General features: G+C 37.9%; 1 protein-coding gene across 15 annotated transcripts in view; it reads left to right on the top strand.

Moving 5' to 3' along the window:
• ADAM22 (ADAM metallopeptidase domain 22) overlaps window positions 1-27,077 on the top strand; it is a 134,455-nt gene that overhangs the window by 4,903 nt on the left and 102,475 nt on the right. For all 15 annotated transcript variants that reach the window (XM_064678268.1, XM_064678274.1, XM_064678246.1 and 12 more), the window contains exon 3: window positions 11,682-11,758. In XM_064678268.1, the coding sequence (XP_064534338.1) occupies window positions 11,682-11,758 (77 nt within the window). The remainder of the gene's footprint in view (window positions 1-11,681; window positions 11,759-27,077) is intronic.

Genomic DNA, 27,077 nt, shown 5'->3' with positions numbered 1-27,077 from the left:
CATTAGTTATTCAGGTGTTGCCTAGTCTTTGCTATTGGATTCTCTTACTCTTGGCCTCTCGCTCTGGTCTTCAACAGAATATCTGTATTCCTTATAATTACTTCTGAAACTGCTGACTTTGTTTAAAACACTCTTGCTTTCTGTTCTGATACTTTCAGCTTCTGTTGGTATTGTAAGTTACTGTGTCAGGTAGCTCAAACAACTAGAAATTTTTTGGTTAAAGTATGAGTGCTGACTCTTGAGTGGTTTATAAAAAATCTCTAGAGTTTGGGACTGATGGATGGTGACTGTTGAAAAGAGAAGTGTCATGAGAAATCGCCCAATTTTAAAAATTATTTTCTGCTCACTTAATCTAATGACTGTAGTCTCTTGGAGAAACTTGGGTGCAATTTTTGGTCATCCTATCACAAAACCAAAGGGCAGAAGGCTAAACTGGGCTATAGTGAGTAATAACATGCTTTTAGTTTGTTGCTGAATTTGGTCTTCTTCCTTCCTTGTTGCCTCTTCTTCCTCTTCGCTTAGAGTTTATAAGACATTAGGCAAAGTGTGTGAGATACTTTCCTGCATATTCACTGTATGCAGTTCTGCAATATTTGTGTAGGGGTAAGATACTTCACCAACCAGGCATTACTTTATGAATATATAAATGATGGTTAAAATACCCATACTTTTGATGCAGGTCTTGCCTTCCTGAAAGCCACACTTTGCTATAGATTGTTAAATGATGCAAGGGCATTTAGACTGTCCTTTGATTTCTCAAATGTAAGAGGGACTTTCAGATACACCTTTTTATAAAATACTCATAGTGTGTTTTGGTATTTTATAAGCAAAGAATATTTCAAATTCCTAATTTATCCTTCTCTGCAAGCTCAGTGAAAGTCTTTCCCTGCTTGATAATGAGATTTGTTATGACAGTAAATGCATAAGTCCAAAAAAATCATCCATCAAAAAACCTCAGGTAGCTGCTGCTTCAGAGTTCATGTTGCAGAAACATTGTATCAGGACTTAGATTTTGAGGGGTGGTAAAAAGACATAGGTATATTTGAAAATCCTAGTTTGGGTAAAAGGACTGCATGGAGAATCTTTGTTTTGTGTTATCTTCTCTTGCTCATGCCATAGCAGCGTTGAAAAGAGAGATCTTCCTAAAGCTATGGCTTAATCGCATAAAACAGGCTTATATACAGTCAAGAAGGATCTTAAAGGCTCAGATGTAACAATTCATGTAGAAAGTATTTTCCCAACATTTGCTCGTTGCCATGATCAGTGTAGTAACTGAAAAGTCTGATAGAGAAGTCCTTTCTAGCTCTGGTAATCAATATGTCTGTATTCACTCCTGCTCTGTGTTGGTGCCCGTGAGTGCAGGATCAAACCAAATATTCTTTCTGCCACTGTCGCACGGAGTATACATGTTCTGGGACCTCTGCAGTGGCTAATCAGCTATATCAGCTATAACACATTCATGGTGTAGAAGCATGTTGCATTACAAGGAGTGTCACGATAAACTTTGCTGAGATTTAGCCAAATTATGGATAAAGTACATGTGACGTTAACATGCACTCTGAAATGTTTTCCACAAGATCATTATGGACATATGTGTACACAGTCATGGTAGATCTGGTATTATATTATCCTTCTGGTAGTCCAGGTCCCTTTGTAGTTTTCCTAATAATCATACCACTCTTTAAGTGACTCAAAACTAACAACTTTTTTTAGGGCTCTGCTTGTGAAAACATTATCGCAGTTATCCTGTCAAACACTGCTTAAAGGTCAATTGAACTGTATAAAACCCTCAAAAGCCTGATAAGGCTAAGCTCTGTAATTTGTGGGTCCTTGTGGCTAGTGCAGTCTCAGTGCTTTTCCCTCCCAAATCAGCTCTGCTGAGTTTTGTGGTCCTTCCACTTAGTGCAGCCACCTTGAGAGGATGGGGATTCTTTGTCTTCCACTCCTATAGGTTTGAGACAAAGTTGCTTCTCCCAGGTAGACTGCCCTTCTGCTTCATTGGAAGTAGTTCACTGGTCTGTTGTCAGATGATTTGATTGCCAAACCAGGTCCGTGTGTATTCTCTCAATCTGGATAACTGTGGATGTGGAGGGTAAAGTCCAGTACTATTAGAGGGGAGGGTAAAGTCTAGTACTATTAGAGGATCAAGCTTACCAGTCTTGGACACAGGATTGTGGTGTCTTCCTACACAATATCTTTCTCATTCATCTACTGATATGGTTCAGTGTTTTTGTCCCTAGATAATATTTTTTCAGTATCGTATTTTCTAGAAATAGTATATTGTTGGTTTCTTGCATGTTAATCAAAACTGCTGTATTTAACATCTCCACAAATCACTGTAATTCCCAACCTGTCTCCCTTTTCTCTAGTTTTGACTTACATAATTTATTTTAAACCAAGTCAAATTTGCTATGATTGTCTGTGGAAAACTTTCAGACAAGAAAGCCTTCAGAGCCCTTCTAGTTATCTTCTTTTCTTTGGCTTGCCAGTGGCCTCCTGGATACTGTATGGATACACTGTTCTGCAGAGATGTCTTTTGGAGCACATATAGGATCACAGAGGCCTGTCAGATGAAATTTTGCTCTTCATAGCTGCAGATGCCCCCTGATAGTACTCCTCTGAAGCCACTGCAATAGTTGCATTAATCTGAGGAGGATAAGTCATTGCTGCAGGGATGAACTGTGCAGTGTCAGCTGTGCTGAGCCACAGCCAAGCATGGATGTGGGACAACATCTTTCTCCTCAGATGGAGGTATGTTCAGTGCAGATGAGAGCTTTGCACACAGAAGATTACATCTGTGCAAGGTTTTAATACTTTGGTGGGAGGACTGTGTGAGGGAAGGCTCATGTTTTTTTTCCCAGAAACTTTATTGTTGAGCATTGAGCAGCAAAGGTGGCTGAAGTGCTGCATGGGAGTGCTGAGCACATGGACAGAATGTGTTCTACCAAGCTGTGGCATGCACTCCCATGATGGGGGTTTGCTGATTGGGTAAGTTCAAGTGGAAAGCCCGTGTCATATGAATTAAAGACACGATTGATTATGTAGAAATCAAAGAAAGTGGCAAATGACATAGAACCGTTTAACTGTTGAGTCTTTAAGAGTGCAGCTTGAAAATTGGATTCAGTTAAAATAAGTTAAAGAAGCATGGCATTGCTGCTGGGCATTTGCCATCATACAGTGAAATTTGATGATTCAGCTGGTAATTTGACCAGCTCTGATTTGTCTACCTATACTAAATTTTATTGTACAGTATCTTTCCTTTTTTTTAATGAAATGAGTGTTGCTAGACCAGAAAACTGTAGGAAGTGGCAATGCTTTAGAAAACACATATTCCAGAATGAAGTAATAATACAGGGTTTAGAAAAAGGTAAATGCCTTTTAATGGAAGTGTGATGTATAGGAGTGTGGAGGCTACAGCCCTGACTTAAAAATTACCCAGGAGAATAGTAGTATGTAGGAATACACTCTGTTCCAGAAATGTCTCCTTAGAGTATTTCAACCCCTGAAACTCTGTGGGAATAAAAAAAATCCATCAGCTGTTTCAGAAAATATATACAATGAAAATGTTGATTTGTTTTGATCTCCTTGTCTGTATCAAGAGGAAAAGGAATTTTGAAGTTTGCTTTTCTTGCACTTTTCAACTTTAAGCAGGACTTTGATACTTAAATGTAGAGGGTGAGTCATATTTAAAAAGTATTATCCGTGGAATTGATTGAGCAATATATTGGCATGCCTAACAGTCTGCAAGTTTTGTCAAGCTCTTCTTAGACTGTGATGCTGACAAGATGTTACTAAACTTTCTGCTGGTGCCCAGAGCCGTTCATGGGAGAAAATAACCATGTTGGGAGGCTTCAGGTGTCAAAGAGTAATGTAGGTGTCAATTTGTAATGTAAAGGTAGCATAATGAAGGGATTTTATAGATTCCTCTGGTAGTGGAACTCTGTTCCTTCATTTGCAAATCCTACAAGAGATGCTGAAAAGGGACTCTTAAAATGTTATTGATTCCTTTCAGAGCTTGGAAAACATGCAGCTAAAAATGACCTCAAGGCACCATCTGCTTTGGCGAAGGAAATGCGTTCACTCCTCCTGACTCTTAGATCCATTGAGTTTTCCTTCTTGCCTAGATGGGGTCCTTGAGACAATAGCCCTTTCTGCAGATAGATGACATAGTGGTCCAGATGGGTCTGTGCTGCCTGTGGTGCTTGCATTACTGCCCTTGTTTTGTGTTCTCTCCCCCTGCAGATGGGTGGTGTGTTGGTTGTTTGCCTCTCACGCTGCAGCTGTGCACAACTAGTGGCTCATTTGGGTTCCACTGACTCAAAACTGCCAGACATCCTTGGGAGAGGAGTACTTCACTGAGGAAAGGTTGTCCTTGTTCAAGTCCTTTCCGTCTGATCTCACGTTTCTTCACAAGGAAGTAGTTTCCCCATCTGATTGCACTGTCAGGTCCTGGGCTCTTGAGTGAGATGGATGGAACACATTGCACTACTGCAGTTGTAGGTAACATTCTTTTTCTTGTTAGATCTGACCCTCTGAAAGCCACAGTTGCTGTGGAAGGCAATGGAAACTGTGGTGTTCCTGGGGAACAGGATGAGTATCTGTTTACACCCTTTCTTGGTTTTGCAAGTGTGATCTCCAACAGTTATCAAAGTTTTTGTATGAATTATGGCAGGAAAAGATTCTGAACTTTGCAAGTTTCCATTCATGAGTTTTGTTTCTTTTCTGTTCGTGACCCTGTACTTGATTAATCACACTTATAACAACCTATTTGGTCATACTTTCGCTAGTCATTAGTATTTGATGAAGAACCTTATTGAGTGCATTTTAAAAATACAAGGTTCAGCAGGCACCAATTTTTCTGCTTTTGCCCCAGTAGTGATATTTTTAAGATCTCTTGCATATTAGTTGTATGTAACCTTTTATGTATGAATCTTTGCTACTTCCCTTCCAGAAAAAGGGGGAAAAAATAAATACAGCTTCCCAAAAGTTCTTGCAGTTCTTTCTTTCACAGTGATATGAAGACTTGCAGCAATTACTCTCTTAGGAAATCAAAAGTTATAAACAAAATTTTAGAATCAAATTAACGTCATTCTCTATTTAAAAGCATGAGTGTAAGATCTGGTGCCACAGGGCTTTTCTGTACTGGAGACAAGTGTTAGATTGCCTATTGGGAAGCAGCATCTTGCCTATTCAGTTACTTAAATTTGTCCTATTAGATCTGTGGATCAAATGGTAGCTCATGCTAAATTTGCTATCAGTGACAGGCTGATAGTTTTCCTGTCTTCATTGTTCCATCATTTAACCTCGTGTGAATTTCTGAGAAAAATGAAGTGGCGGTGAGGAAGTAGAGCAAGAAAAGAAGTTTTCGTGGGAAATGAGAATTATTTTTTCTTACTCAATTTGTTCTAACTGTTCAAAGATGCTCATAGTTTTGGAGTGCTGGGTGGAGGTCTGGGACAAGATGTGTGAGCAGATACAGCCAAGTTCTCGTAGCTCGGCATTACACCCCTGTAGGACCTGAGAAGGATCTGTGCTGCTGCCCAGGCACTGACTCTGCAGCAGTGACACCTGCAATACATTGCATTAGTTTGTGCTTGGGACTTTTTTCCTGGTGCTGTTCCCCCCCTACTGTATTGAGCAAATTCGAACAGCCTTTGCTTTCAAACACACAAATAAACAAAAGTTTTTTTGGTTTTTTTGCTTTGGTTGTTTTTTTCTTTTTCTGTTGATAAGACTAATTACTGGCATTTTAGAAGTACAAGTAGTTCTTGCTTCTGTCTTAGAGTTCATTGATACTATGATATTTATATGGAGAAAAGCTATTTTAGGTCATATTTACGACCACAGTGAACTGGACTTTGGCACTACACTCCAGCTGATGGTGTTTCGGTCTCCCTCTGCTCCACCCTCACTTGGCATGGAGAACAGATATGATCCAGGATTAAAAAATGAACATGGACCTATTAAAATATTTTCTTATTTCTAGCTTTTTCTCAGAATAAATAACTTGTTTACTAAATGTGCCCCAAAGAGGCAGCTGTAAAAGCCTTTTGTAAAAACCATGATTCTTTTCCACATTTTTTTAATTAAATAAACTGCCCCCCGCCAAATGCCCCATAGGTATTTAGATTTATGCAATGGATAAAAAGAGAGAGTTTGCATGAAGAATGAAAAATAATGGTGATTAATACACCAAGTGCCTATAAATATTGTGAGAATGCCAGGGAAAGTAAAAAAAGAGATTTTATAGTTGTTTAATATGCTATGATATGTGGATCCAGTTCAGTGACACTGAACTTTTGATTAAAATTAGATATTTGCAAATGACAATAGAGAAGGCGTGGAAATCATGTTGCAGCTGTATTTTATTGTACATTTTTTAAAGAAGATTCTTTCACTTTGGATATTTATTTTTAGTATTAGACCTAGGCTTATTTCTGAATTTTGTCTCTGAGCAAAGTCTTATTTTTTTTTTCTTCCCAGTACAAGTAAAAAAGTCAGTTTTTGAAAAAATTTCTTACTTTACATACAGCAATAGTGTACTCCATAACTCTGGATTTATTACAACAAAAATGTGGCTGAAAATTGTCCTTTTATAGTGTGTACGTGTGCCAATTAGCACTGTGTTCCTCTACTCTAGTATAAATTTAAGTGTAATGATTATTTTCAAACCAGCAGTTAATTCTTTTTAGGTAAATCTACATAAAATTTTTAGTATATTTGTCATTTAATTTCATTAATATATTTATTTTGATTTCCTATTGGCTTATCTGTGTCCTTACTGAACTTAAGAAACAATTATATCATGCACACTTAAAGGATTGTTAGCAAGGTGAAGTTTCTGTTCTGTGAAATAGAGAGGGGGGAATTAAATGAATATCTAAGAAATCTATTATTTTCTAAATGTGACTAAATCACCAAATACCCGCTATAAAACCTCATTGTTCTTGCAAACTCTAAGGCATAGTTTTTAAGTTCTCCCTGTATCATCCTGTATTATTTTATCTCTTGATTCTCTTAGTGCTTTTCTTTCAAGTCTATAAGTTTGATCAGAATCTTTTAATTAGAAACCACAATGCTATAAATAGTAGTAAATATAAAATTCTTTACATCAAAGGGCAAGCATATAAATAGGATTTTCTCCTCAATTTTTTTTTACAAAAGACTTTGTTCTTTTTTGATGAAAATTGTTATCTGTTCCAGCAAAACTTATTAAAAAGCATCTAAGTGCTTTCTTAAGGATACTTCTAAAAGAAGAAACATGTTACGAGGAATTGCACATTGCATTATGATATGTTTTTAATTATTTTTCCTTATTTTATGAGGAAAGATATTAGTCATCATGCTACTGTGCTGCTTTCAGCACTCAACTAATTATACACAATGTGAGGAAAATATCTAAATTTTTCCTTTCAAAATTCTTGTTAGTTTGATTATTTGTAAGTGTTTCGCTGGTGATTAAGGTATTTGACCTATTTGAAATGAAAATCTTCCAAACACATTTAAGGTTACCTCCAGTGCAGTGCAATGATGTTGATCTGCAGTGATGTATGTTGGTTGTAGTTTGATGTACATGTATTCCCTTCGCAGATGCTCATTCTTCAGGGCCAGTTTCTGAAGAAAGCTGAACCCCAGCCAGAGTACTGAAAGGACATCATTATTCAGTTGTGTTTCTTTGTAATAATAAGTAGTCATATTTGGTACTGATTGCCCATCTCCTCTGTTACTGCAGTGATTGATCCCTGAGGCATGGAGCAGGTGATTTAAAATAATTGGAATCACATTGCTCTTGGTTTGGCAGCAAGGTTTGCGTACCACTTTTGTTTTTCTAGAATTCAAGCTTTTAATCTTTGTTTTAGCTAAAATACCATTGTGCTTAGTGAATTGAAATAATCCTTTCCACTCCATTTACTTTTGATTCCTTTCAGACATTCACTGAGATGCTTAAACTTAACAATATTTAACAGAAGTTAGCTCTCTCATAGTTGCATTGGATGCATGGGATGCTTAGTATTTCCTTCTGGAGGGGCTTGCAGGGTAATGTAATTTATGTGCCACTAGAAACTGCATCTGAAAGTACTGGAGCTAATTTCAGAGTTGTTATTGATGTTTTCCTTCTTCGGTTGCTTGACATTAAAATTTCAGAACTTTTTGATTGTGTTGGAGACATGTCGTTGCGCTCTTCCATTAAGTTGTTAGCTTCTCCTTTCCTGGCTCTTGTTCATGCTCTGCATTGGGTACATCTCTTCTGGTCTCCAAGAACTCCCCTTTTATGACTCAGTTGTCAGCTGTTGATGTGTCAAGCTGATGGTTGTTGGAAAAGCCTCAAATTTTCCAAGAGAATTCCTTGGTTTGAGAACTGAAGGACATAATTGATTGTCTTGCTTCAGTGATTTAGAGAGACCTTTCCAGGTGTCTTTCTTGTTACTTCTGTTTGAATGAGGTGGTATAGATGGAAAAGTACTTATTTCCTTCCTTTGGGTTCTTTTATTGACATATGTCTATGAATGTAAGCTTCCTTTGCAGCTGGCCAGTTTACCTATTCACTAAGCAGGCAGGTAGTTGGGCTTAAAAATAATGTAGAGCCAAGACTTTTTAAAATCCATTTCTTTATTTTGTGGTTCTTAACAATTCTTCTAAATATCTGGTTATCTTAAAAAATGTACTGACCGGAACTCTTAAGGGATAGGGTTTTTTTTATGCTGAATGAGATTTTTTATCTGCCATCAAAAGTGGGAATCTGTCTTCCTCCTCAGTCTCTCTTGGGTGTGACCTCTGGCTTCTTTGCATTGCATCTACCTCATGGTTTCTTTGGATCAACTTATTTGTCTGACAAAAATTGGACCCGCTCCATGTGATGATTAATTTTCTGATGCTGATCAGCCTTTCTGGCTAGTCACATGAGCTGACAAGGGAGAGTAGGTGGGAACACATGGCCAGGATGGGGCAGAACTGCTCATTTTTGGCAGCAACCCACAGCGTGCAGTGTGGCAGTGCTTTACAAACACATACCAGGGCTGAAGGAAGGGCTGCAATTCCTGGAAAGGGCTGGGTTTGTCAGGCTATCCAAAATGTTTTGGTATCTCAGTAGGCTTGAAATACCCTTGGGATACACTTGATTGCATTTGAGCTTAAAATTAATGGTAAGCTTTCTGGGTTTGTATCATGAGTCTTGGGAGATGGTTACGTCTGTGTAATTTTCCATATTAATTTCTTAAGAGGTATTTTCTCCCTTAAATCCACATCAGTAGTTTCTGTCAGGGAGTAACTGATCCAGGGTCACCTTAGAAATACATTAGCCTTCTAATTGTTTATATTAGAGACATGTTCAAGAGCGGAAATCTCCCAGACCAAATCAATATGGTGCAATATACCTAGTGGTTAAAAACCAAACCAAAACAATCTAGTCATTTTTGCTTTTATGGTCTGTGAGGTGAATACATTTTAAATGACAGATGTTACATTTAGTATATGTACATCTAGAAATCCATGTTAGGCTTTTCCTGTTTTTACTGACTAATTGTCTTTTGATACCAGCATATGGTTGTATAGAAGACTTGGTTATACTGTGTAAAGAAATCTGAATGATGACACATACTGTTAACAAACAAAAAAGTGCTGTAGAATGTTCTTTGCATTTAATAATGTAATGATGATAAGCAAACAACTGGATTGCCATTACTTGTTGATCAGAAGAAGGTTGTTGCAGTGCAGGTAGGTAAATGAAGGTTAGTTAAGGTTAGCAAATGTGCTGCAGTGGAACAAGGGAACTACCATTGGCTCCTTTTATGTTACTTGATACTTGGCCTGTCACATCCTGTTTGTGAGCAGCAGCTTAAGAATTCACATCTAGCAAGAGAAGATGAAATTTTAAAATCATTCAAAGGAGAGTCTAAAGCCTGAGAGGTAAAAAAGAAACAACAATCGTAATTTGATAATTTGTTGATGGTTATTTTTACTGTATTTGTGGTTGCATAGCTGCTGCAGACCAGAAATAGCTAAATGATGGTCCTACATGTGGGTGCCGTATGTGCTGTGGGTGTCTGTACATTCTGTGGTGTCTTTCATTGCCAGCTGGCTGTGTCTTTTTTATGTTTGTTGGCTTGCTTTTTTATTATTTTTAAAATCTTTTTTGGATAGAAAGTAGGCTTTTAATATTGATGGTAATTATTCACTGAAATTATTTGCCCAGGTAAGCTAAATTATATGTTATATTCAGTTAGTTGGTCAAAGACTATTCAACTGTGCAAAAAAGAAGGTCTTAAATCATTCAGAAATACTAAGAAGCACTTAGCAAAGACCTATGGCCTGTGTTAGGTGTAATGGGGATAGCTGAAAGGATATCTGACACTGAATTATATCTACTGAGGCACTTTCTAAGAAGCTTTCCAGTTTTACTGTGTCCTTCTGAAGTGTAATGTAAATGTGTGGATTTTCTTGTCATGCAATTTTGCATGCGTGTCCACTGCAGTGACACAGCCAGGCATTTTTATAGAGGGCCCTGAGCCTGAGGGTCCTCTGCTAAGAGAAGCTGTCCTGACATTTGTTTATTTTTTTAAAGCATTCATCATGTTTGTGGAAATATATTCATGGTTGTTGTCTTTTTTACTTATTAATACTCATGCTTATATATGTAGACATAAAAAGAAAATTTTGCTGTAGGGCAACTAAAAAACGTAATAATCAAAAAAGTCATGGTTCCGTTGACTTTCTGTTTCTTTGATGCTGTTCCTTTCCAGGGAAACTGGTATTCTCAGCTCTTCTGGATTTAATGCCTATCGAAAGCCTGCCAGTAGTTTTAGAGAGTGAATTTGATGATTCACATTATCCCATCCTGTCCTGTGTTTCCCAGAGTTTTCAATAAATCATTTGTTACAGTTGTACTATCCTGTATTGTATTTATTTGGAAAAGTGTAGTTGAGAGTTGTAAGTGGTTCCTCAGTGTTTCCTCTTAGGTCCTCTGTCTACATGCTTCAAATCTTAATGTGCAGATTTCAATGGAAAGAAAATAAGAACAAAGTTGATACTCCTCCAAAGTGTATGCAAGTAGCTTTTCTTATTAATTAGCTACATAACATGACTGTTCTGTTTCTTGAGAGTTTTCAGGTCTAGAAACAAGTGTTGTGTTTCTATTGGATAGCTGAGTATTTTCTTCCACTACTATTAGAATAAAACACTGTTTCTGGCAGATCATGAGTTATGAAGTATTCCCATGTTTGTCCTCTATAGGACTGTGAAAGGAATTCATTTGGGGGAAATATATGCCAAAGAAAGGAAGAAAAGAAAGAAAGAAAGAAAGTTTCTACCACCCATTTTTCTTTAGTTTTAGTGACTGCTCAGGGGGCTGGAGTTTTGGGACCCTTTTAGAGGAGATAGGTTACAGGGTGGTGAGTCAGAGCTTTACAGAAAATGCAACTAATCATATTTTAGCCCATTGCTATGGTCCTAAATGAGAGTCTGTCTGAATGAAGTTTCTGTCAGGTAATGTTGGTGAGAATTGTGAATGTATATGACTGACCAAACCAGTAATGTCTCAGCTGTTCTCCACCAGTCGATGTCCAGAGTCAGGTTAAGAAACAGCTATATACTTAGTATATATATATTTTGTTTCTGCATTCACAAACCAGTACAATATGTTTTGTTGTGGCTGAATAATAATTCCAGTCTTTTCTATATTGCAGTCTACCCACATTGCTCGAGCCAGCTTCCAGGTTGATGCTTTTGGATCATCTTTCATCCTAGATGTGACACTAAACCAGTAAGTAATGACTATCTTACTCTGCATTTGTTCAAGACCTGGTGCCAGTGAAATGTAATTTTTCAGTGGAGGTTTTAGAGGCTATGTTATGACAGAAATGCTATTTTAGGTAGTGAGTTGATCTATAGTAGTATATTTTAAGTTCTTCTGTTATTTTGTTGAGTACCATTGTAGGCTTTGATATTCCCGTTTTTGATACTTAATAGCTATTGCAGTGTAACTAGCATAGTAGTATTATAATTTCAATTCACAGTCACAGAATCATAGGATGGGTCAGGTTGGAAGGGATTACAGTGAATTATCTGGTCCAACCTTCCTGCTCAAGCCAGCTCATCCTAGGGCTTATGGCACAGAATTGTATCCAGACGGTTCTTGAATATCTCCAATGAGGGAGACTCCACAATCTCTCTGGACAATCTATTCCAGTGCTCAGTCACCCGCAGAGTAAAGAAGTTCTTCCTTATATTCAGGTGGAACTTCCTGTGCATCAGTTTCTGCCCTTTGCCTCTTGTCCTTGTCTCTTGTCTTTGTCTCTTTGTGTCTTGGCACCACTGAGAAGAGCCTGACTCCATCCTCTTGACACCCTCCCTTCAGATACTTATAGACATTGGTGAGATCCTGTCTCAGGCATCTCTGCTCAAGACTGAATAGGTCCAACTCCCTCAGCCTTTCCTCATAAGAGAGATGCTGCTGTCCCTTAATAATCTTTGTTGTCCTCTGTTGGACTTGCTTCAGGAGTTCCATATTTCTCTTGTACCGAGGAGCCCAGAACTGGACACAGAACTCCAGGTGTGGCCTTGCCTTCTTTCAGTTTACCATAAAAGCAAATTTCTCATGCAGAGCCTCCCTGGATATTAAAAGGTGGATTTGCTGAAAACTGGTGGCTGTGAGCATTTTAATAACCAAGTGTAAACCAGACCAACATTTAAAATGTATTTTTTATTATCATCCCTGTGAAAAAATCTATTTCATTCAGGAGGTTGTATATATTTTTCTTCTTTTGCAGTTCTTACTCTCCATAGTATATTCTGTGTGTATATTTTAAGAGACCTGAGAAAAAAACAACTAATTTTTTTTTGAGAAGCGGTTTGCAAATTTAGACCACACTAACTTTATAGTTGCAAAGTTGTTGAATTCTTGTAAGCAGCAAGGTTCAAGATTTTAGTTATTCTCTGGAAAAAACATCAGCTTAGTACTTATAACTGAACCTCTGCTAATATCTAAAGCATACTGAAGCAGGCCCCTGTGGTAAAATTAGCTCTTATGTGTAGTATGCACTTGAAAAATGGTAAAGGAGGTATGGGGGACAGAGTGGGGAGAAATAATTTGAAATACATAGATTATCAGAAAGGAGAGACTGTCCTTGCTTTTGTCCATCTTCTTTCTTGCAGTTTCCATGTTGTTTAAAGGTTGGTGTATATGACTTGTACATATGAATATATCTGAGCATCATCTGCAGTTACAATATCAGTGGTGGTCAGTCACAGTGAAAGTGGAACCACCTCCATGTGGTTCCCCAAATTATGGAGGAAATAAAGTTCAAAATTAAAATGAGAGTAGCAAACAAAGAGCTTAAAAAAAGCCAGAAACTAAAATATTCCCACCTCCTAATGATTGTCCTCATATAGTTTTTCTTTTTTTTGCGGCTTTCTGTATGGGTGTTATTTTCTCTATTCTCTTCAAATCCATCTTTTTATCTGACAGGTTCTCTGTTTCCTTTGCTGCATTTGCCTGTGCTATCTCCTACATCCCCCTGTTGTGTACTCTTTTGTATTTTCAATTCTGTTGTGTTTGTGTATTTTCCACCTCTGTTCTTACTCAGTTCTCCAGCGTCACACATTTCTTTCTCTTATCTTTACATCAGGAATAGTTGTCCACTTTTCCATCACCACAGGTACCACACAAAATTCTTATTTTACTTGCAACCTTTTCCTTGGCAACCTTCTGTACACTGACAGTTCAGGCTGGCAGAAATGTTCAGCATCTCCTACTTGTCTCTCTTCCCCCATTGCCTGATACCCTCTGTTTTATCTCTTCACTTCATCAAAGGACATGCTACTATTAAGCACAGCATTGCTAGCCAGTCAAAGCAAGTCCTGCCCTACTCTGCACTGGTGTGGCCTCACCTTGAATATTGTGTGCACAATATAAAAAAGACATTAAGCTATTAGAGAGTGTCCAAAGGAGGGCCACAAGGAAGGTGAAGGATCTGGAAGGGAAGCCTTACGAGGAGTGGCTGAGGTCACTTGGTCTGTTGAACCTGGAGAAGAGGAGACTGAGGGAAACCTCATTTCAGTCTACACCTTCCTCATGAGGGGAAGTGGAGGGGCAGGCACTGATCTCTAATCTGTGGTGACCTGTGACAGGAGTTGAGGAAATGGCATGAAGCTGAGTTAGGGGAGGTTTAGGTTGGATTTTTCACCCAGAGGGTGGTTGGGCACTGGAACAGGTTCTCCAGGGAAGCGGTCTCAGCACCAAGCCTGACAGAGTTCAAGATGTGTTGGAACAATGCTCTCAGGGACATAGTGTCACTCTAGGGGTGTCCTGTGGTGTCCTCTAGGGCCAGGAGTTGAACTCAATGATCCCAATGAGTACCTTCCAACTCAGGATATTGTATGATTCTCTTGAATCTGGGTGTTAGTTGAAGCAACTTTCCTAGTCTCTTCCTCTGCCACCTCTTACAAGAGTGGCCTGGAACCAAAGGCTGATTTCTGCAGTGAAACAAGCTTGGAAACGAGGTGGACGGGGAAATAAAAAGAAGCAGAGCTTACACTGATATTTCAGACATCAAGAAAACTGAGGCCTGGGACAGGAGTGTTCTGCAAGTTCTGGATGCAAGTGAGAGGAAGGAAACAAAAAAATTTCCAACTGGCATTAAAGTGTAGCAGTTTTAATTTAACACTGAAATCTGCGTGCTTTCTCTTGCTCACTTTGGACTCAACCAGTTGTGAATGTGCATTTGTTCGCATTAAATGCAGATGTCAAATACACTGAAGCATAATATGGAATGATAATAAAAAATAATAATAAGCTGTTATAATTATAGTGTAGTTTCCTTTTTTTTTTTTTTTGCAATGATGGTGGTATTTTCTCCTCATAAGTCACCATTTGTTCTCTCTTCCTTTTTTCCCCAGAGTTGCCATAGTGTCTCTACAATGAGCTTTTTTTAAGATACAGTGTTTCTTTTTAGCTTTTCTTGCCTGTTCAACTGTCTGAAGTGTTTAAAAAGAAGCTTTCAGATCGTATCAGCTGTATTTTTAAAGGGTTCAATCCCTTAGGCAGAGGTTAGGGATGCATTAGTTGCGTCGATGTGTTTATGAATCCATTGCCTCGATATCCTTACGCGTTCAGGGCTGCATCTAATGGAGCTGTTTTCTCTGGCTATTCCTTGTTAGTGCTGCCTCCAGCACCAGCAGAGCTGGGCCCAGCTGGCTGGGCAGTGCAGGCAGGTGCTGCTCGCAGCCTTCCCACTCCCATATGTGTCCAGTGCTGGCCGCTGACCCAGACCTGTGCAGGAGTCACAAAGCAATGAAGTGTGCTTCCTCATTTTTTTTTTTTTTTAACTCCTTCCCCTTGAAATTTTTGGTACTGTCATGTCATCCATGGCTCCGCAAATGGCTATTTCTTTCTTCATGCGGAGTATTTCTTCTTAAATGTATTTCTTCTTAAATTACACTCTTATCTGTGCTTGTCTGGAGAGTGGATGGGCTCTGGGTGATCACCCCAGGTTCGCTTTGTGATAGCCATCATAGGTAAGAAAGATGCAGCATCAATTTTCATATAAGGGCTGTGATGTCTCCCATCATGGAGACAAGCAGAGAGTGTTTCTTAAGTATGAGTTTGAAATGTGGTCACTTCTGAGGTGCAGTGTAGACACCAGGTGCCCTGGTGAGGAGATGCTTGGCCTTCAGAAAGCTACCTGAAGCATCTGGCTACCTGCATGTACTCTGGCTTCTCATGTTGTAACAAAAAAAGCCCTCCCTGATCATGTCTTTTTTTTTTTTTTTTTTTTTTTTGGTGAGAGTGAACACATTGATAGCCTGGGATCCTCAGGTTTGTGGTGATGAGGAAGTACTCTGAAGGGTCACAAGCATAAATAAGGATTTCAAGTTTATATTCAGTGCTTCAGGACTGCTCTGTCCTTCCTGGTGATGCTCAGTCACTAGGATGGAGCATAATCAAAACCTGCTTTCTCTTCTTGTAACACAAATTTAATTCCTCTGGTCCATGTTTCAGTGGAAAGTAATCTATAAAGAAATAGTAGGCTGGGCAAGATGTGGTCAGAAACTGCCACTTTAGGAAGCTCACACGTCTTCTCTTCCCATTGAACAGCTGGCTGTGTCCCAAAGGAGTACCAACACTGTGTATAAATTAATGGCCTTGGTGATCAACTACATTCAGGAGACTGAAAAACTAAACATCAGGCAAATTTTAAAATCTCTGCAATCATTCTGTTCTCTATGTGGAAAATAAACACCCTTTTCTCTTAGTTTATCAACAGATAGGCAAAACAAAAAAAGCTTATTCAGAAAATATTGATAGATCTTTTGTATGTATCAGTCTTAATTTAAATTATTTCTGGTTAGTAATACTGGAAGGTTCCTGGAACTCCAGCAGTCGAATTATTTTGTCTCACCACTGAATGTTTTTTGCAGCTTCTGCTGAGAGACATACAGACATTCCTCATGCTTTGTGGGGAATGTTTATTAGGAATGCCTTTTAACTAGTTTTGCAAACCTTACAGAATCAGATTGTAAACTTCCTCTAAAAACCCTGAAAACAGAAGCAGAATAAAAGGCAGCCTGACAGACAAGTGCCAGCATTTTCATGAGGCAAACTGCTGAAACCTTGCCTGTAATTTCTCTTGGCAAATGGTCTCCAACACTAATATCAATGTGTCATGTAAGCTGTAAATGAAAAACATATTCCTAAATTTGCTCTAAATTGTAAACATTTGGCTGCGTGGAATTCAGAAGGATTAATGGTGGTTTAAAAAATGCAGTTACACTGTTTGTGACTATTGTAGTTTTTGGTGAGTCTTTCTCCTGTGCTGTCCCTGTGAGTCTTGCGCTCCTCCTGCCCACGGGATGGGTGTGCTGCTGAGGGATTCCATGTGCTGTGATGTGGGATGACCTGCTGGGTTGTGCTGCTGGATGTGAGGGGACTCGTCTGCCTTTCCTGCTCTAAAAGTGCTCTGTGCTTTACGATCTCTGGTACTTTTGTGGTGGTGCCTGGTAACTGGGTAACTGCGTGTGCTCAGTGACGGTCAGATCAGACTTGAGGAGGAGCAGCACTTCCTTTGATCTGTTTTGCATCTCCCTAAAGTCCAACTCAGTGCTTTCTTAGTTACTTTAATGAATATCTTGGCTGCACACAGTCCCAATTTTTCCCACTGGCGGCTGGAATTTATTGGGATCAAGGGAATTCAAGCTCTGTTCGCTTTTCTTGTTCACGCTGTGTGGATGCTGGTTGAGAAGCCCCACTTGGGTACGATCACATATTAGTAATTGATTCTTACTTAAAATAATGGCCTTTTTTACCATATGAGAGTGCTCTGAGAAGTTAATTGTAATATTTATTTTACACATAGCGCAATATAGACTGGTTTCAGGTCTTCTGACTGAGATCCTGAATCGTATTCTGCACTTTCTTTGAATCATTTGTTGAGTAGTGTTTATCATGTGCTCTGTGATCAGAACCCCAGCTGACCCAACAGGATTGTTCTTTCACAGCCATGTTTTGCAAAGTCATTCTTTCCCTATCCCAGTTTGTGATGGAAAAACTAATTTGGTCATAATTGCAAACAAGTCTTGGGAAACACTTTCTCATTTATATTGTTGCTTAATTTCGGAGGTTGATTTTGTTCTCTGGGAGGCAATTATTCCATTTGTTGCTAACATGTGTATTGTACAAACTGGTTTTGAATGACTTACAGTTTTTTACGCTTAATGAGAAATGCTGATTCTGCAGAGATTTCTGACAACTAGTTCTGTTTGGGCTCAAAGACAAAGGAAGGTAAGGCAAAAATGTAAGGTTTTACTAGTGTATCACTAAATATCCCGAGACTGGGGAGAATGCCTTGGATTATGCAGTTAGACCTGTGTAGCATCATCGTTAAGGGTTCCTGCCTTTTGCGGTTTGTTGGGGATTTCTTTTTTTTTCATTTTTGTGATGAAGTAGTATGGGAATTAAGAATTTGTTAAAATATAAATTGTTTGAATAGCTAATTGCCCTAATTGCTAAATGTTTGAACCATAGTTTCAGTTTGAAAAAGCTCTGCAGCATTGAGTTTTCTTCCCGCCTTGGTATATATAGCATATCAACCTTCTTTTTGTTACATTCAAAAGGTCAATCTCCTGGATCTTTGATAAAATGGCATCTTTTAAGGCCTTTAATAATTTCTGTTCCTTTTCGATGACCTCCCCTATATCAGTATCCTTGCTGAATTGTACATTCACTACTGCATTTTGACAGTGTCATGTATAAAGGTAGCACAGGTTTCACATTTCTAATTGATATCCTTGTTTACATAGTTCCCAGGATTTGCTCAGGATTTAAATTTAAAAAAAAAAATAAATTCCTTCTTCCAAGCTTAGAATTTCTTGTTTAGAAAATATGAACTACGTTCTTTGATCTTATTATATAATCACTATTACTATGGAATTTGTAATCCCATGCAAGAAAAATATCAGATTACTTTGATAAGAAAAATTTTCTGTAAACCTGTGTTGATTTTTGGTAAGTTTATTCCTTCATTTTTTTTGTATACTGTTCTGTTATGCTTAAAACTTCTCTTGAAAGGGTAAATTGCTTTTGATAACTCAATTGCATTTTATTTTTTATATTATAATTCAGTTTTAGATTAACAAATTTCTGTTATGATTATTTCTCTATTATTGTCGCTAGATTTGTTGATTTAGTACCAGCTACTGGAAAAGGCTGTTGAAATCAACACAGGTTTGTTGATTTCAGTTGGATATGAAAAGTTTAAGTGATGTCTGTAAAATTCCTGTGAGGATTAATTGGCATCCCGGTTAAAATGAGAATGAAAAAGGTAGTTTGTTTAATTTATCTGTTATTTCTAATTGTGTAACTGCATTGAATTCACTCATAAGATACCTTCCTGGCCCATTAAAACAAGTTTCTGAAAAGGTCAGTCCTTTTTTTTTTTTTTCAATGAATGTGATAAAGAATATTTTACTGTGGTTCACTGGAAGCAGCGTTTGTTGTTTTAGAGTAGAGTAATTAAAATATACGGGATATATATTCTGAGTAAATTGCCTTTTCATGGTCTGATTTTTGGGACACAAAAGTAATTATAGAGAATGTATTACTGTATATTTTTGAGGGTATATGTGTAGGAAGAAAATGATTAATTATTCCAGAGAGATATTATCATTCTTTTAGTATGATGTTTTTCTTTTTTGTTGATGTACCTTAGATTACCAGGTCACTTAGGAGAAATACACTTCACATACACATGTACAGACATACTTCATCTCTGCATCATGTGCAGATCAATCGTGATCTATATTTAACATCAACTTTTAAGTAAAATGGCTTAACTAGAGGAAGAATCAAATAACGTTTCAGCACCTATGAATTTATCTTCTAAATGTCAGGTATCTCCAAGTGACAGTAACTTTAACAGTCATATAAGCCATTATGAGAGATTTTAAAAGAGAAATTGTATTTTTGATTCAGCCTTTAAAAAGTGGCTCTCATCAGTCAAAGTATAATTTCTGGATTTACTGTTGTAATGAAGTTATATCCTGATATGCTAACATCAGTTTAGGCACCGGAGTTTTTAGTTGAATGTTTGGTTTGTGTATCGATTACTGCCACATATGTAAATAATGTAAAACAAACCCTTGACTTTTCCAATCATTTCTTTATTTGGTTATGGTTTAACAGCTAGATTAGGGTTTGTGTTTACAAAAGCAAGCAACAGCCATACAAGTTGGTCTAACAGAAGTGATTATTTTTTCTTTCTTGCTTTCTGTCACTTAGATTCTCAGACCACTGTTGCTACAACACTACTATGGCCCTATGAATTGTTACGTATAATACTACTTGGAGTAAGACACAGGGAGAGGGTAGTAAACAGGAAAGCACATGAATTGGAATGTCGATAGCAGGGGTTTTCTGTACCGTCATTTATAGGGCATCTCTTCCCTGAGTCAGCAGCCTTCCTGCTGATACAGTTCCCTTCATATGTCTCTCCTAGTGTTGTCCAACCACTCTGCCCTGTTTTTTACTTTCTCCTTGAGAACTCTTTTGGCATCATAACCTTCTGTAAAAATAACACTTAGAGAAACAGAGGAAGTGCTGCAGGCCTCTTAGCTTGGGGCTCAAATACTTTCCTCAGCCAAGCAGTGAAATGAATAGAAATTTCCTTTTCTAGACAATGAGTCAAGTGATGCATGGAGCTAGGAAGGAAGATATGAAGAATGAAAGCAATAAAAACTATTAGGCTTTCTGGTGTAGAATCAGAGGACCTAATGAACGGCTGGAAAACCATCAGCCTGCAAACTCACGGTCTTTAATTCTGTAAGATCATTACACAGGGAATAGGTTGTTCAGCCCTTTTTTACTCAGATAGTGGTTCTTCCTGAGAAATGTGTTTTTAGTCCAGAAACTGAATCAACAGGCTTTATTAAAACAATATGTTGTTAACATATGGAACATCTTAGCCAGCAAATAACAGTGCTCAACTTGTGCACAGGAACTCTGTTGTATCAAAGCATTGGACTTGTTTGCTGACTTTGCAGCATCTATTGCAGACATAAGGTGTTACGTTTGAAGTCTGTAGCTATTTGTTTCTGTGGTTATGTGAAATTTATGTAGCATTTTTTAATGCATTTTGTTAGTGAGATTCAAGATGAGTGTGCTCATGTTTCCTCACTCAGTGGCTGGAAACAGCCTTCTTCTGACAGACTTTCTGTATAGTGTGGTCTTTAATGTAATTGTTTTCATTTGGTTGGGACTTGCTAGTAGGTAAAACTGCATTTACAGACAATTGTCTTGGTGCAGAAAGAGTTTTCTTGAAGTAAACCACAAGCAAATCAAATTCTGCACTCTGGTTTGAAAGGCTTCATACATGTTGCTCTGATTCTCTTCCTGGCTGTCTTAGCATGAGAAGCAGCAGGTTATTACCCAGTGTAATAACCCCTCCATATGGGGACACTTCTTTCCTCTTCCAAAACACGCACAAAAATCAGGTTTTCGAATCCTAGAGCACCAATTATCAAATGCAAATCTGGTAAGAAATACTGATCCAGCTCATTGCCCTGTTTCCCTATTTTCAGGGGTGCTGTGGCCAGGGAAGGCAGGGGTTTGTGCCCCGTCCTGCTGGTACTGCTGCTCCCTACAGCACCTGGGCTGAGTCAGGGTCGTGGCCTTTTATCAGAGGGTTTTCACCCTGGAGGATGCTTTAGAATTGTAGACTGGTTTGTGATAGACAGCTTTCCTACTGGCAAACCTCTCATTTCTTGTGTATAACTGAAAGATACTCTGTTTCTGTACTGTAGATGAGAGTTGGCTTGACTATAACCTGATCCTCCCTCAATTCAAACTGCTGGACTCTTTTGATACTTACCAGACCTTCGGACTTTACAGTTTGTGACCTATTGTTGTTGTGATTCTTCTGTAATGGTCCATCTATTTCCCAGTTTTTTCAATTATATGATAAATTTTTCTTCTAAATAATCTTCTGATTTGAACAGAAAGCACTATGTTTCTAAAATTCTTCAAATACTTAATTGCTTCCTATTTAGTTTTAGATCTTTATTGTCCAAGCTGTATTACAAAATAGTAGTAGATGAATGAGGCAGTGACATATACCTTACTTGTACACCTAATCAAATAGGGCATTCAAATCTGTTTTTTAAGAAAATATGGAACAATTTGCTTTGCACCAATATATTAAGAAGTTGTTTAATCAAATGTGTTGTCTGATAATCCTAACAGAAATACTAAGGCATGTGGTTGTTTTCTGGTATATTATTGAAAAGAACTCCTTTTTTAGCTTTTCTGTTTCTTTTCAAGTGTTTTAATGAAAGATTATGGAATCTGCTTGTATAATAACCATAAAATACAAATAAATTCACGTAAGCCAAAAAAAGATCCCTTTATCGATTGACTGAAGTACTGGTTGTATGATAATAGTTCTATTTCTTTTAAAAAAAACCAAACAGACAAAACAATGTTAAAAGAGTATTTATCATGTGTCCTTGTTCTATTCCATTTACTTTATTTCCACTATCCCGAAGGAAATAAAATGCTGTCATCTAGTGTGATATACAGTGAGATGAAGGAGAAGAATCATCTTGTACTTTTATTAAAGATGACCTACAAAGAGATATTTCATCTAAATTGGGCTTCTGCCCTTTTCTGAGATGTAAAAGGTCATTTGAGAAAAAAACCATTTTTTTTCTCTTGATCTTCTCCCCTTCTTTCTCTAAAGAAATAAAACCACTTAAAACTATCTTTTTAATAGTTGAATTTTTTTTTATCGACTGTTGTTTGTTTACCTCTTATCAGATCTCTGTGTTCTTGCTGAAGAGTCTATTGGGGAGAGTATAAACATGCAGAAAGAGTTACAAATGTACGGGATGTACTCATCTCCTAAGTAAAACCCCTCCTGATGACCTACTGAGGTTGGCCTGAATATCAAAGGTGTGAGATTTGCTTCAGAAGAACAAAATGAAAACAGTCATGTCCAGAGGGTGTGACAGATTTTAGGCCCTTAGTTGAGTGTTATCAAATATACCATAGTGAGAGTTCTGAGACTAAATCATGGTAGAGATAACTAAATACATCTTAAAGATTTTCCCTCTACAAAGCAGTTCAGTTAGAACAAAACCATGCCTTTTCTGACTGTAAGTGTGGTAATCCAAGTGACACCTATTCAACCTTCCTTTCACAGAGACAGTCTTGGTGGCGACAGTAAAATTACAATTGTCTCTCTGCTCATTATTGCTCTTACAATGAATCACACTGTCCATTTGGTCTGTCAAATTTAGATAGTGGTCAATGAAGTTATGATGAGGGAAAAGGAAAAAAATGATCTTGATGTAATATTTCTATAATAGAGTTATGCATGATTTCAGAGCAAATAAGTAAGGAAATTCTGATGTATCTCCACTTCCTAAAGGAAGGGATGGAGAGCTTTTTGTTTTGTTGCCATATGTTTAGCATCACCTCCATTTTTGCTTAATTATAAAAGCAGGGGAATTTTCCCCATGACTGAAGAGACAGTAATCAATCTCAAAGTGTCAGATTATTAATGCATTTCTGCCTATGTCAGGTGTCCAGTTTGATTACAGAGAAAACTTCCTAAAAGTTAGCCAAGGAATAAATTTGGTTTGGTGTACTTCACTCTGGAAAGCTGCTCATCAGTAAGTGGAAATCACGAATTGTGAAACTGCAAAGAAGCACCAAGATCGAGCTGAATATGATACTGTAACAAAGCTGCCAAGTCTAGCTAAAGAGATTAATATAAATACATTTCCAGTGTTAATGAAAAACGATGGCTGGAGCTTTTAATCTATATGTGCACAGCCTTTGCTTTGGTGCAAAGTTAGAGGGTTTCTTTTGTCTTTCTCTTTTTGGAAGAATTGTTAAATCTTACATTACAATGTATTTTCTGGGTGAGCTTGCTGATCTTTAGCCTCTACTTATCCATAATCATTCTGTGATCTTCATTTCTTTTTTGGTATAAGAGGATGTATTTTTCTTTGGTGGTTTGCCAGAACACCATTGCTAATGGATTTCTGATGTGCTAGAAATTTTACAATAGAAATAGATATAATAATGTTCCAATGGCTTGCAAATATGTAATGTGTTGCCTCTTGAATTAGGCAGCTACACCCTACTCATGTTTTGTTCTTCCCTTTTCCTGTCTCTAAGATAGACTGTGGAAATTCAAAAGTGGCAATTCATCACTTCTTATTGAATATGTTTGCTTTCCATTTTTGGTAGTAAGATTGAGATAATTTTGCAGCTGGGAATCTGAAAGACTAGGAGCTGATACTGAATTTCTGCCTTTCCCTTGATGGCTGGTTCTTGTACATGTTTTTAGGGGGTTTGGACTGTGAAGCTCATTTGAGTTCACCTTAATCCCAGTCCTGCTCTGTCTGGACAGCAGAAATGCAACACTTTAGGCCCAAGTATATAGGTTTACTGATTGATGCCATTTCTGCCCTTTAAATCCAGATTTCACTGACATATTGATGCATTTCCTCCTAAGTGACCTGTTAACTTTTTAAATGTAAATTGTTTTCTTTGTAAACTTACTCAGGGTCTTATTCCTGGATGGACTCATTGTTGAAATATAGTAATAAGAGTTTGTCATTAACTGTTTCTTTTCTTTTCCTCCTTCCTTAAAATCTCATATAAACATCCACTTAAACAAGGTTTTCATGTAAGTACAAACAAGGGAGAAAACATCACTGTATGTCCCCTTAAGCTGCAGTCTAACTTAAATTTCAGGGATACAGAGCACTTGCTGCTTCTATTGACTTTTTTGACCTCGTACAGAAAATTATCTTCAATCAAAGAAAAATAGAACAAAATTTAGATAGTGTATTAATATGTATTTATCTTTGAATTGTGATAGCCTTCATGTTGGTGCCTGGGGTAATGCCGATGGATTAGACCAGAACAGTTTCACTATTAGCTAATTGCATAGTTTAGTTGAAATGGGTAGAGGCTGTCAGAAAGTCCAAAGAAATATATATTATTTGACAGTTCTTCATAAATAGCACAATGAATTGTATTACTAACTGTAGTAACTTCCTCTGTACTTTGTTTTTAATCAACCTATGTGTATACACACACCCACCCACCCACAGGTACATATATACACACACATAAACAGAGTGGTATTTCTGCACTCCCTCTCCATAGGTTGGTGTGCGTTAAAGACTTTTAAGTAATTCACACATGACTGTTGTTCCTAGTAGCAGCATAGAAAGGCTGTTACCTGCAATAGAATTGTCTAGACATTGTCTGAGTGTGCAGACATTAGAGCAGGTAGGTTATGCAGATTCTCGATTTGGCTTCTCATATGGGAGATGAACTTGAACACCTACCTCCTGGCAGGATTCTTTCAAATTTCCTGCTTTCCATTTCTGTCCCACTCTCCATCTCAAATGAACAGATTGAACAGGAGGCATTTTGGCACTTCAGAGGAGTGAGATCTTTACTACTTTTATTTCTTTTACAGATGTATTCTAAAGGTTGATTTTTTTTTTTTTAATAAAATACTCTACTTTTATTTTAGTTTCAGTTCTTGCACATTAATAATCATGCAGATAATTCCTGAGAGCAACTCTTATTTCTCACAAAATGAACATGAGAAAAACAAGTCTATTACTGCTTGGTCCTTGCAAAGCCTGTCATAAGAAACGGTTTGCCTTTAAGTACATTAGTTTAGTGCAATATGATTAATTTTTTTTTTTTTTTAATTCTCTCTGCTTCTCTTTCTATTATGGAGAAATTAAAGCAGCAACATGGTGACGCTTTACTATGCCATCAGGAATAAGAAAAGTATTCAAGGTGACCTTCAACAGGGAAAAAATATGGACATTTTCAATATTTTTGTTATAGGGAAAGCAGCTTTAAGCTGTTTTCAGAATGGTTTGCAGGTCACTGTAAATCACTGTGGATGTAATCTCTACACCCCATGTTGCTGATAACATAAGCTCCTTCCTACTCACACTGGGAGAAGGAAGACTACCATGATGCTACCTAATTGACAGTGTGGGATTCAGGGGAATGGCTGGGAAATGACCAAGTCATGAGTTGTTTTCTGTACTGTTGGCCCACTAGTTCTTCAGTATTTCTAGGTAGAAGTCTGTGTGTGATTCAAACAAAAATACATCAAAAGATGTATTAATACACTTGTGTCAGCTGTGGCACCCCAGCAGAAAAAGAGAATGGTAGTTAGTAGAATTGCACAAAGACTACAGCAAACTAAATCATACTCCTGACAACTGCTGCCTTCCAGTTTTTTGCTTTGTCCAAACCTATTAGCTAGTTTTCAGTTATGGATTTCATATTATCTTTATTCAGACTTGTGTATAGCATAAAATAAATGTTATATGTCAACTTTTGCCCTTGGATGAACATTAATAGTTCCAGTTGACTTCAGCAGGAGCTGCAAGCAAACATCCTAAAAAAAGTACTTTGCCTTGGACCTAAAACCCCTTTTGGTGCATTCTGTATTCTAGGAATGTGCATCTCCCTCTTTTCAAAGTACAAAATCACCAGAATTATTAACAAGTCTCTTTCAGTTGCCCTTGGAAAACCAAACAGAAGGAGCTAAATACCATATGGGAATAAGAGGCCAGTGTCTGAGCACCTTTGAGATCCCAGACCTTGAAATCTGCTGCCACCTAACTAAAGCATTTAGGATTTTGTAAGTCTGCATGGACAATTAACACTCTAACCAGAGCACAATGGTCTTAAACACCAGTTGTCTGTAGAAACTGCTATAGATACGCTTACTGGGACACTGTGTTTTGTATAATTTTTAAGCTGTATTTGTATACATTGGTCATGTATTGTAACTGTGCAGTCACATATTCCCTGGGGTTTCCAAATGTAGCTAACAACCTCTGCTGTGGATTACTGTTGTTACTTAAGGGAAGAGGCAGGACACTGACCTGGGGGAGGCAACTCTCAGCTGTCAGCAGCAGAGCTGGCAGAGAGCATATCAGAAATCAAGAATCCTTTCCCCTTCTCTTAGACCATATGGCAACCAAAGTCTTCCAATTCACTACAAAGGAGTCATGAGACAAAGGAATTTATATGCCCGTTAAAGAGTAAGCTAGAGCTGGGAATAATCAATAGACTGAGAAACTCCCTGGAGAAACTAAAAGGCTGAAGCTGTGTTAGATATTTCCCAACAGATTCTGATAATATTTGTGTGCTGCAGTAAATGGGTAGAGCGGGATTGCCTGCCTGCTGGTAAACTGGGGATGCAGCGGTCAGTAAACTGAAGCTGGAGTAAGAATGTTTCTATGTTTCTACAAGTTTCCCCATTAATGGGAAGGAAATTCCCAGTGCCCAATGTAGGACTTGGACTAAGTTTACCACTCCAACTCAGAGTCCAGAGTCATTGGCTGCAGAATTTGCCTTTCGGGCTTAATGGTTGTTGAGCATGGATAACGAATCAAAAGCTTTCCAAAAGCCCAGTAGTTAGAGCTTTGACCTGGGATGTGAGAAACCTGATTTGAGGTTTTTTCCGTCAAATCAGCCTAGGTAGGGATTTTTAAAACAGGTCTGCTAGCTGTCTTGTTTCCTTAGGTGTCTG

Source organism: Pseudopipra pipra, chromosome 1 (assembly GCF_036250125.1).
Source record: "Pseudopipra pipra isolate bDixPip1 chromosome 1, bDixPip1.hap1, whole genome shotgun sequence".
In the NCBI taxonomy this organism is placed as follows: Eukaryota; Metazoa; Chordata; class Aves; order Passeriformes; family Pipridae; genus Pseudopipra; species Pseudopipra pipra.
The sequence above is the reverse complement of the archived record's forward strand: the minus strand, read 5'-3'. Positions and strand labels throughout refer to the sequence as shown.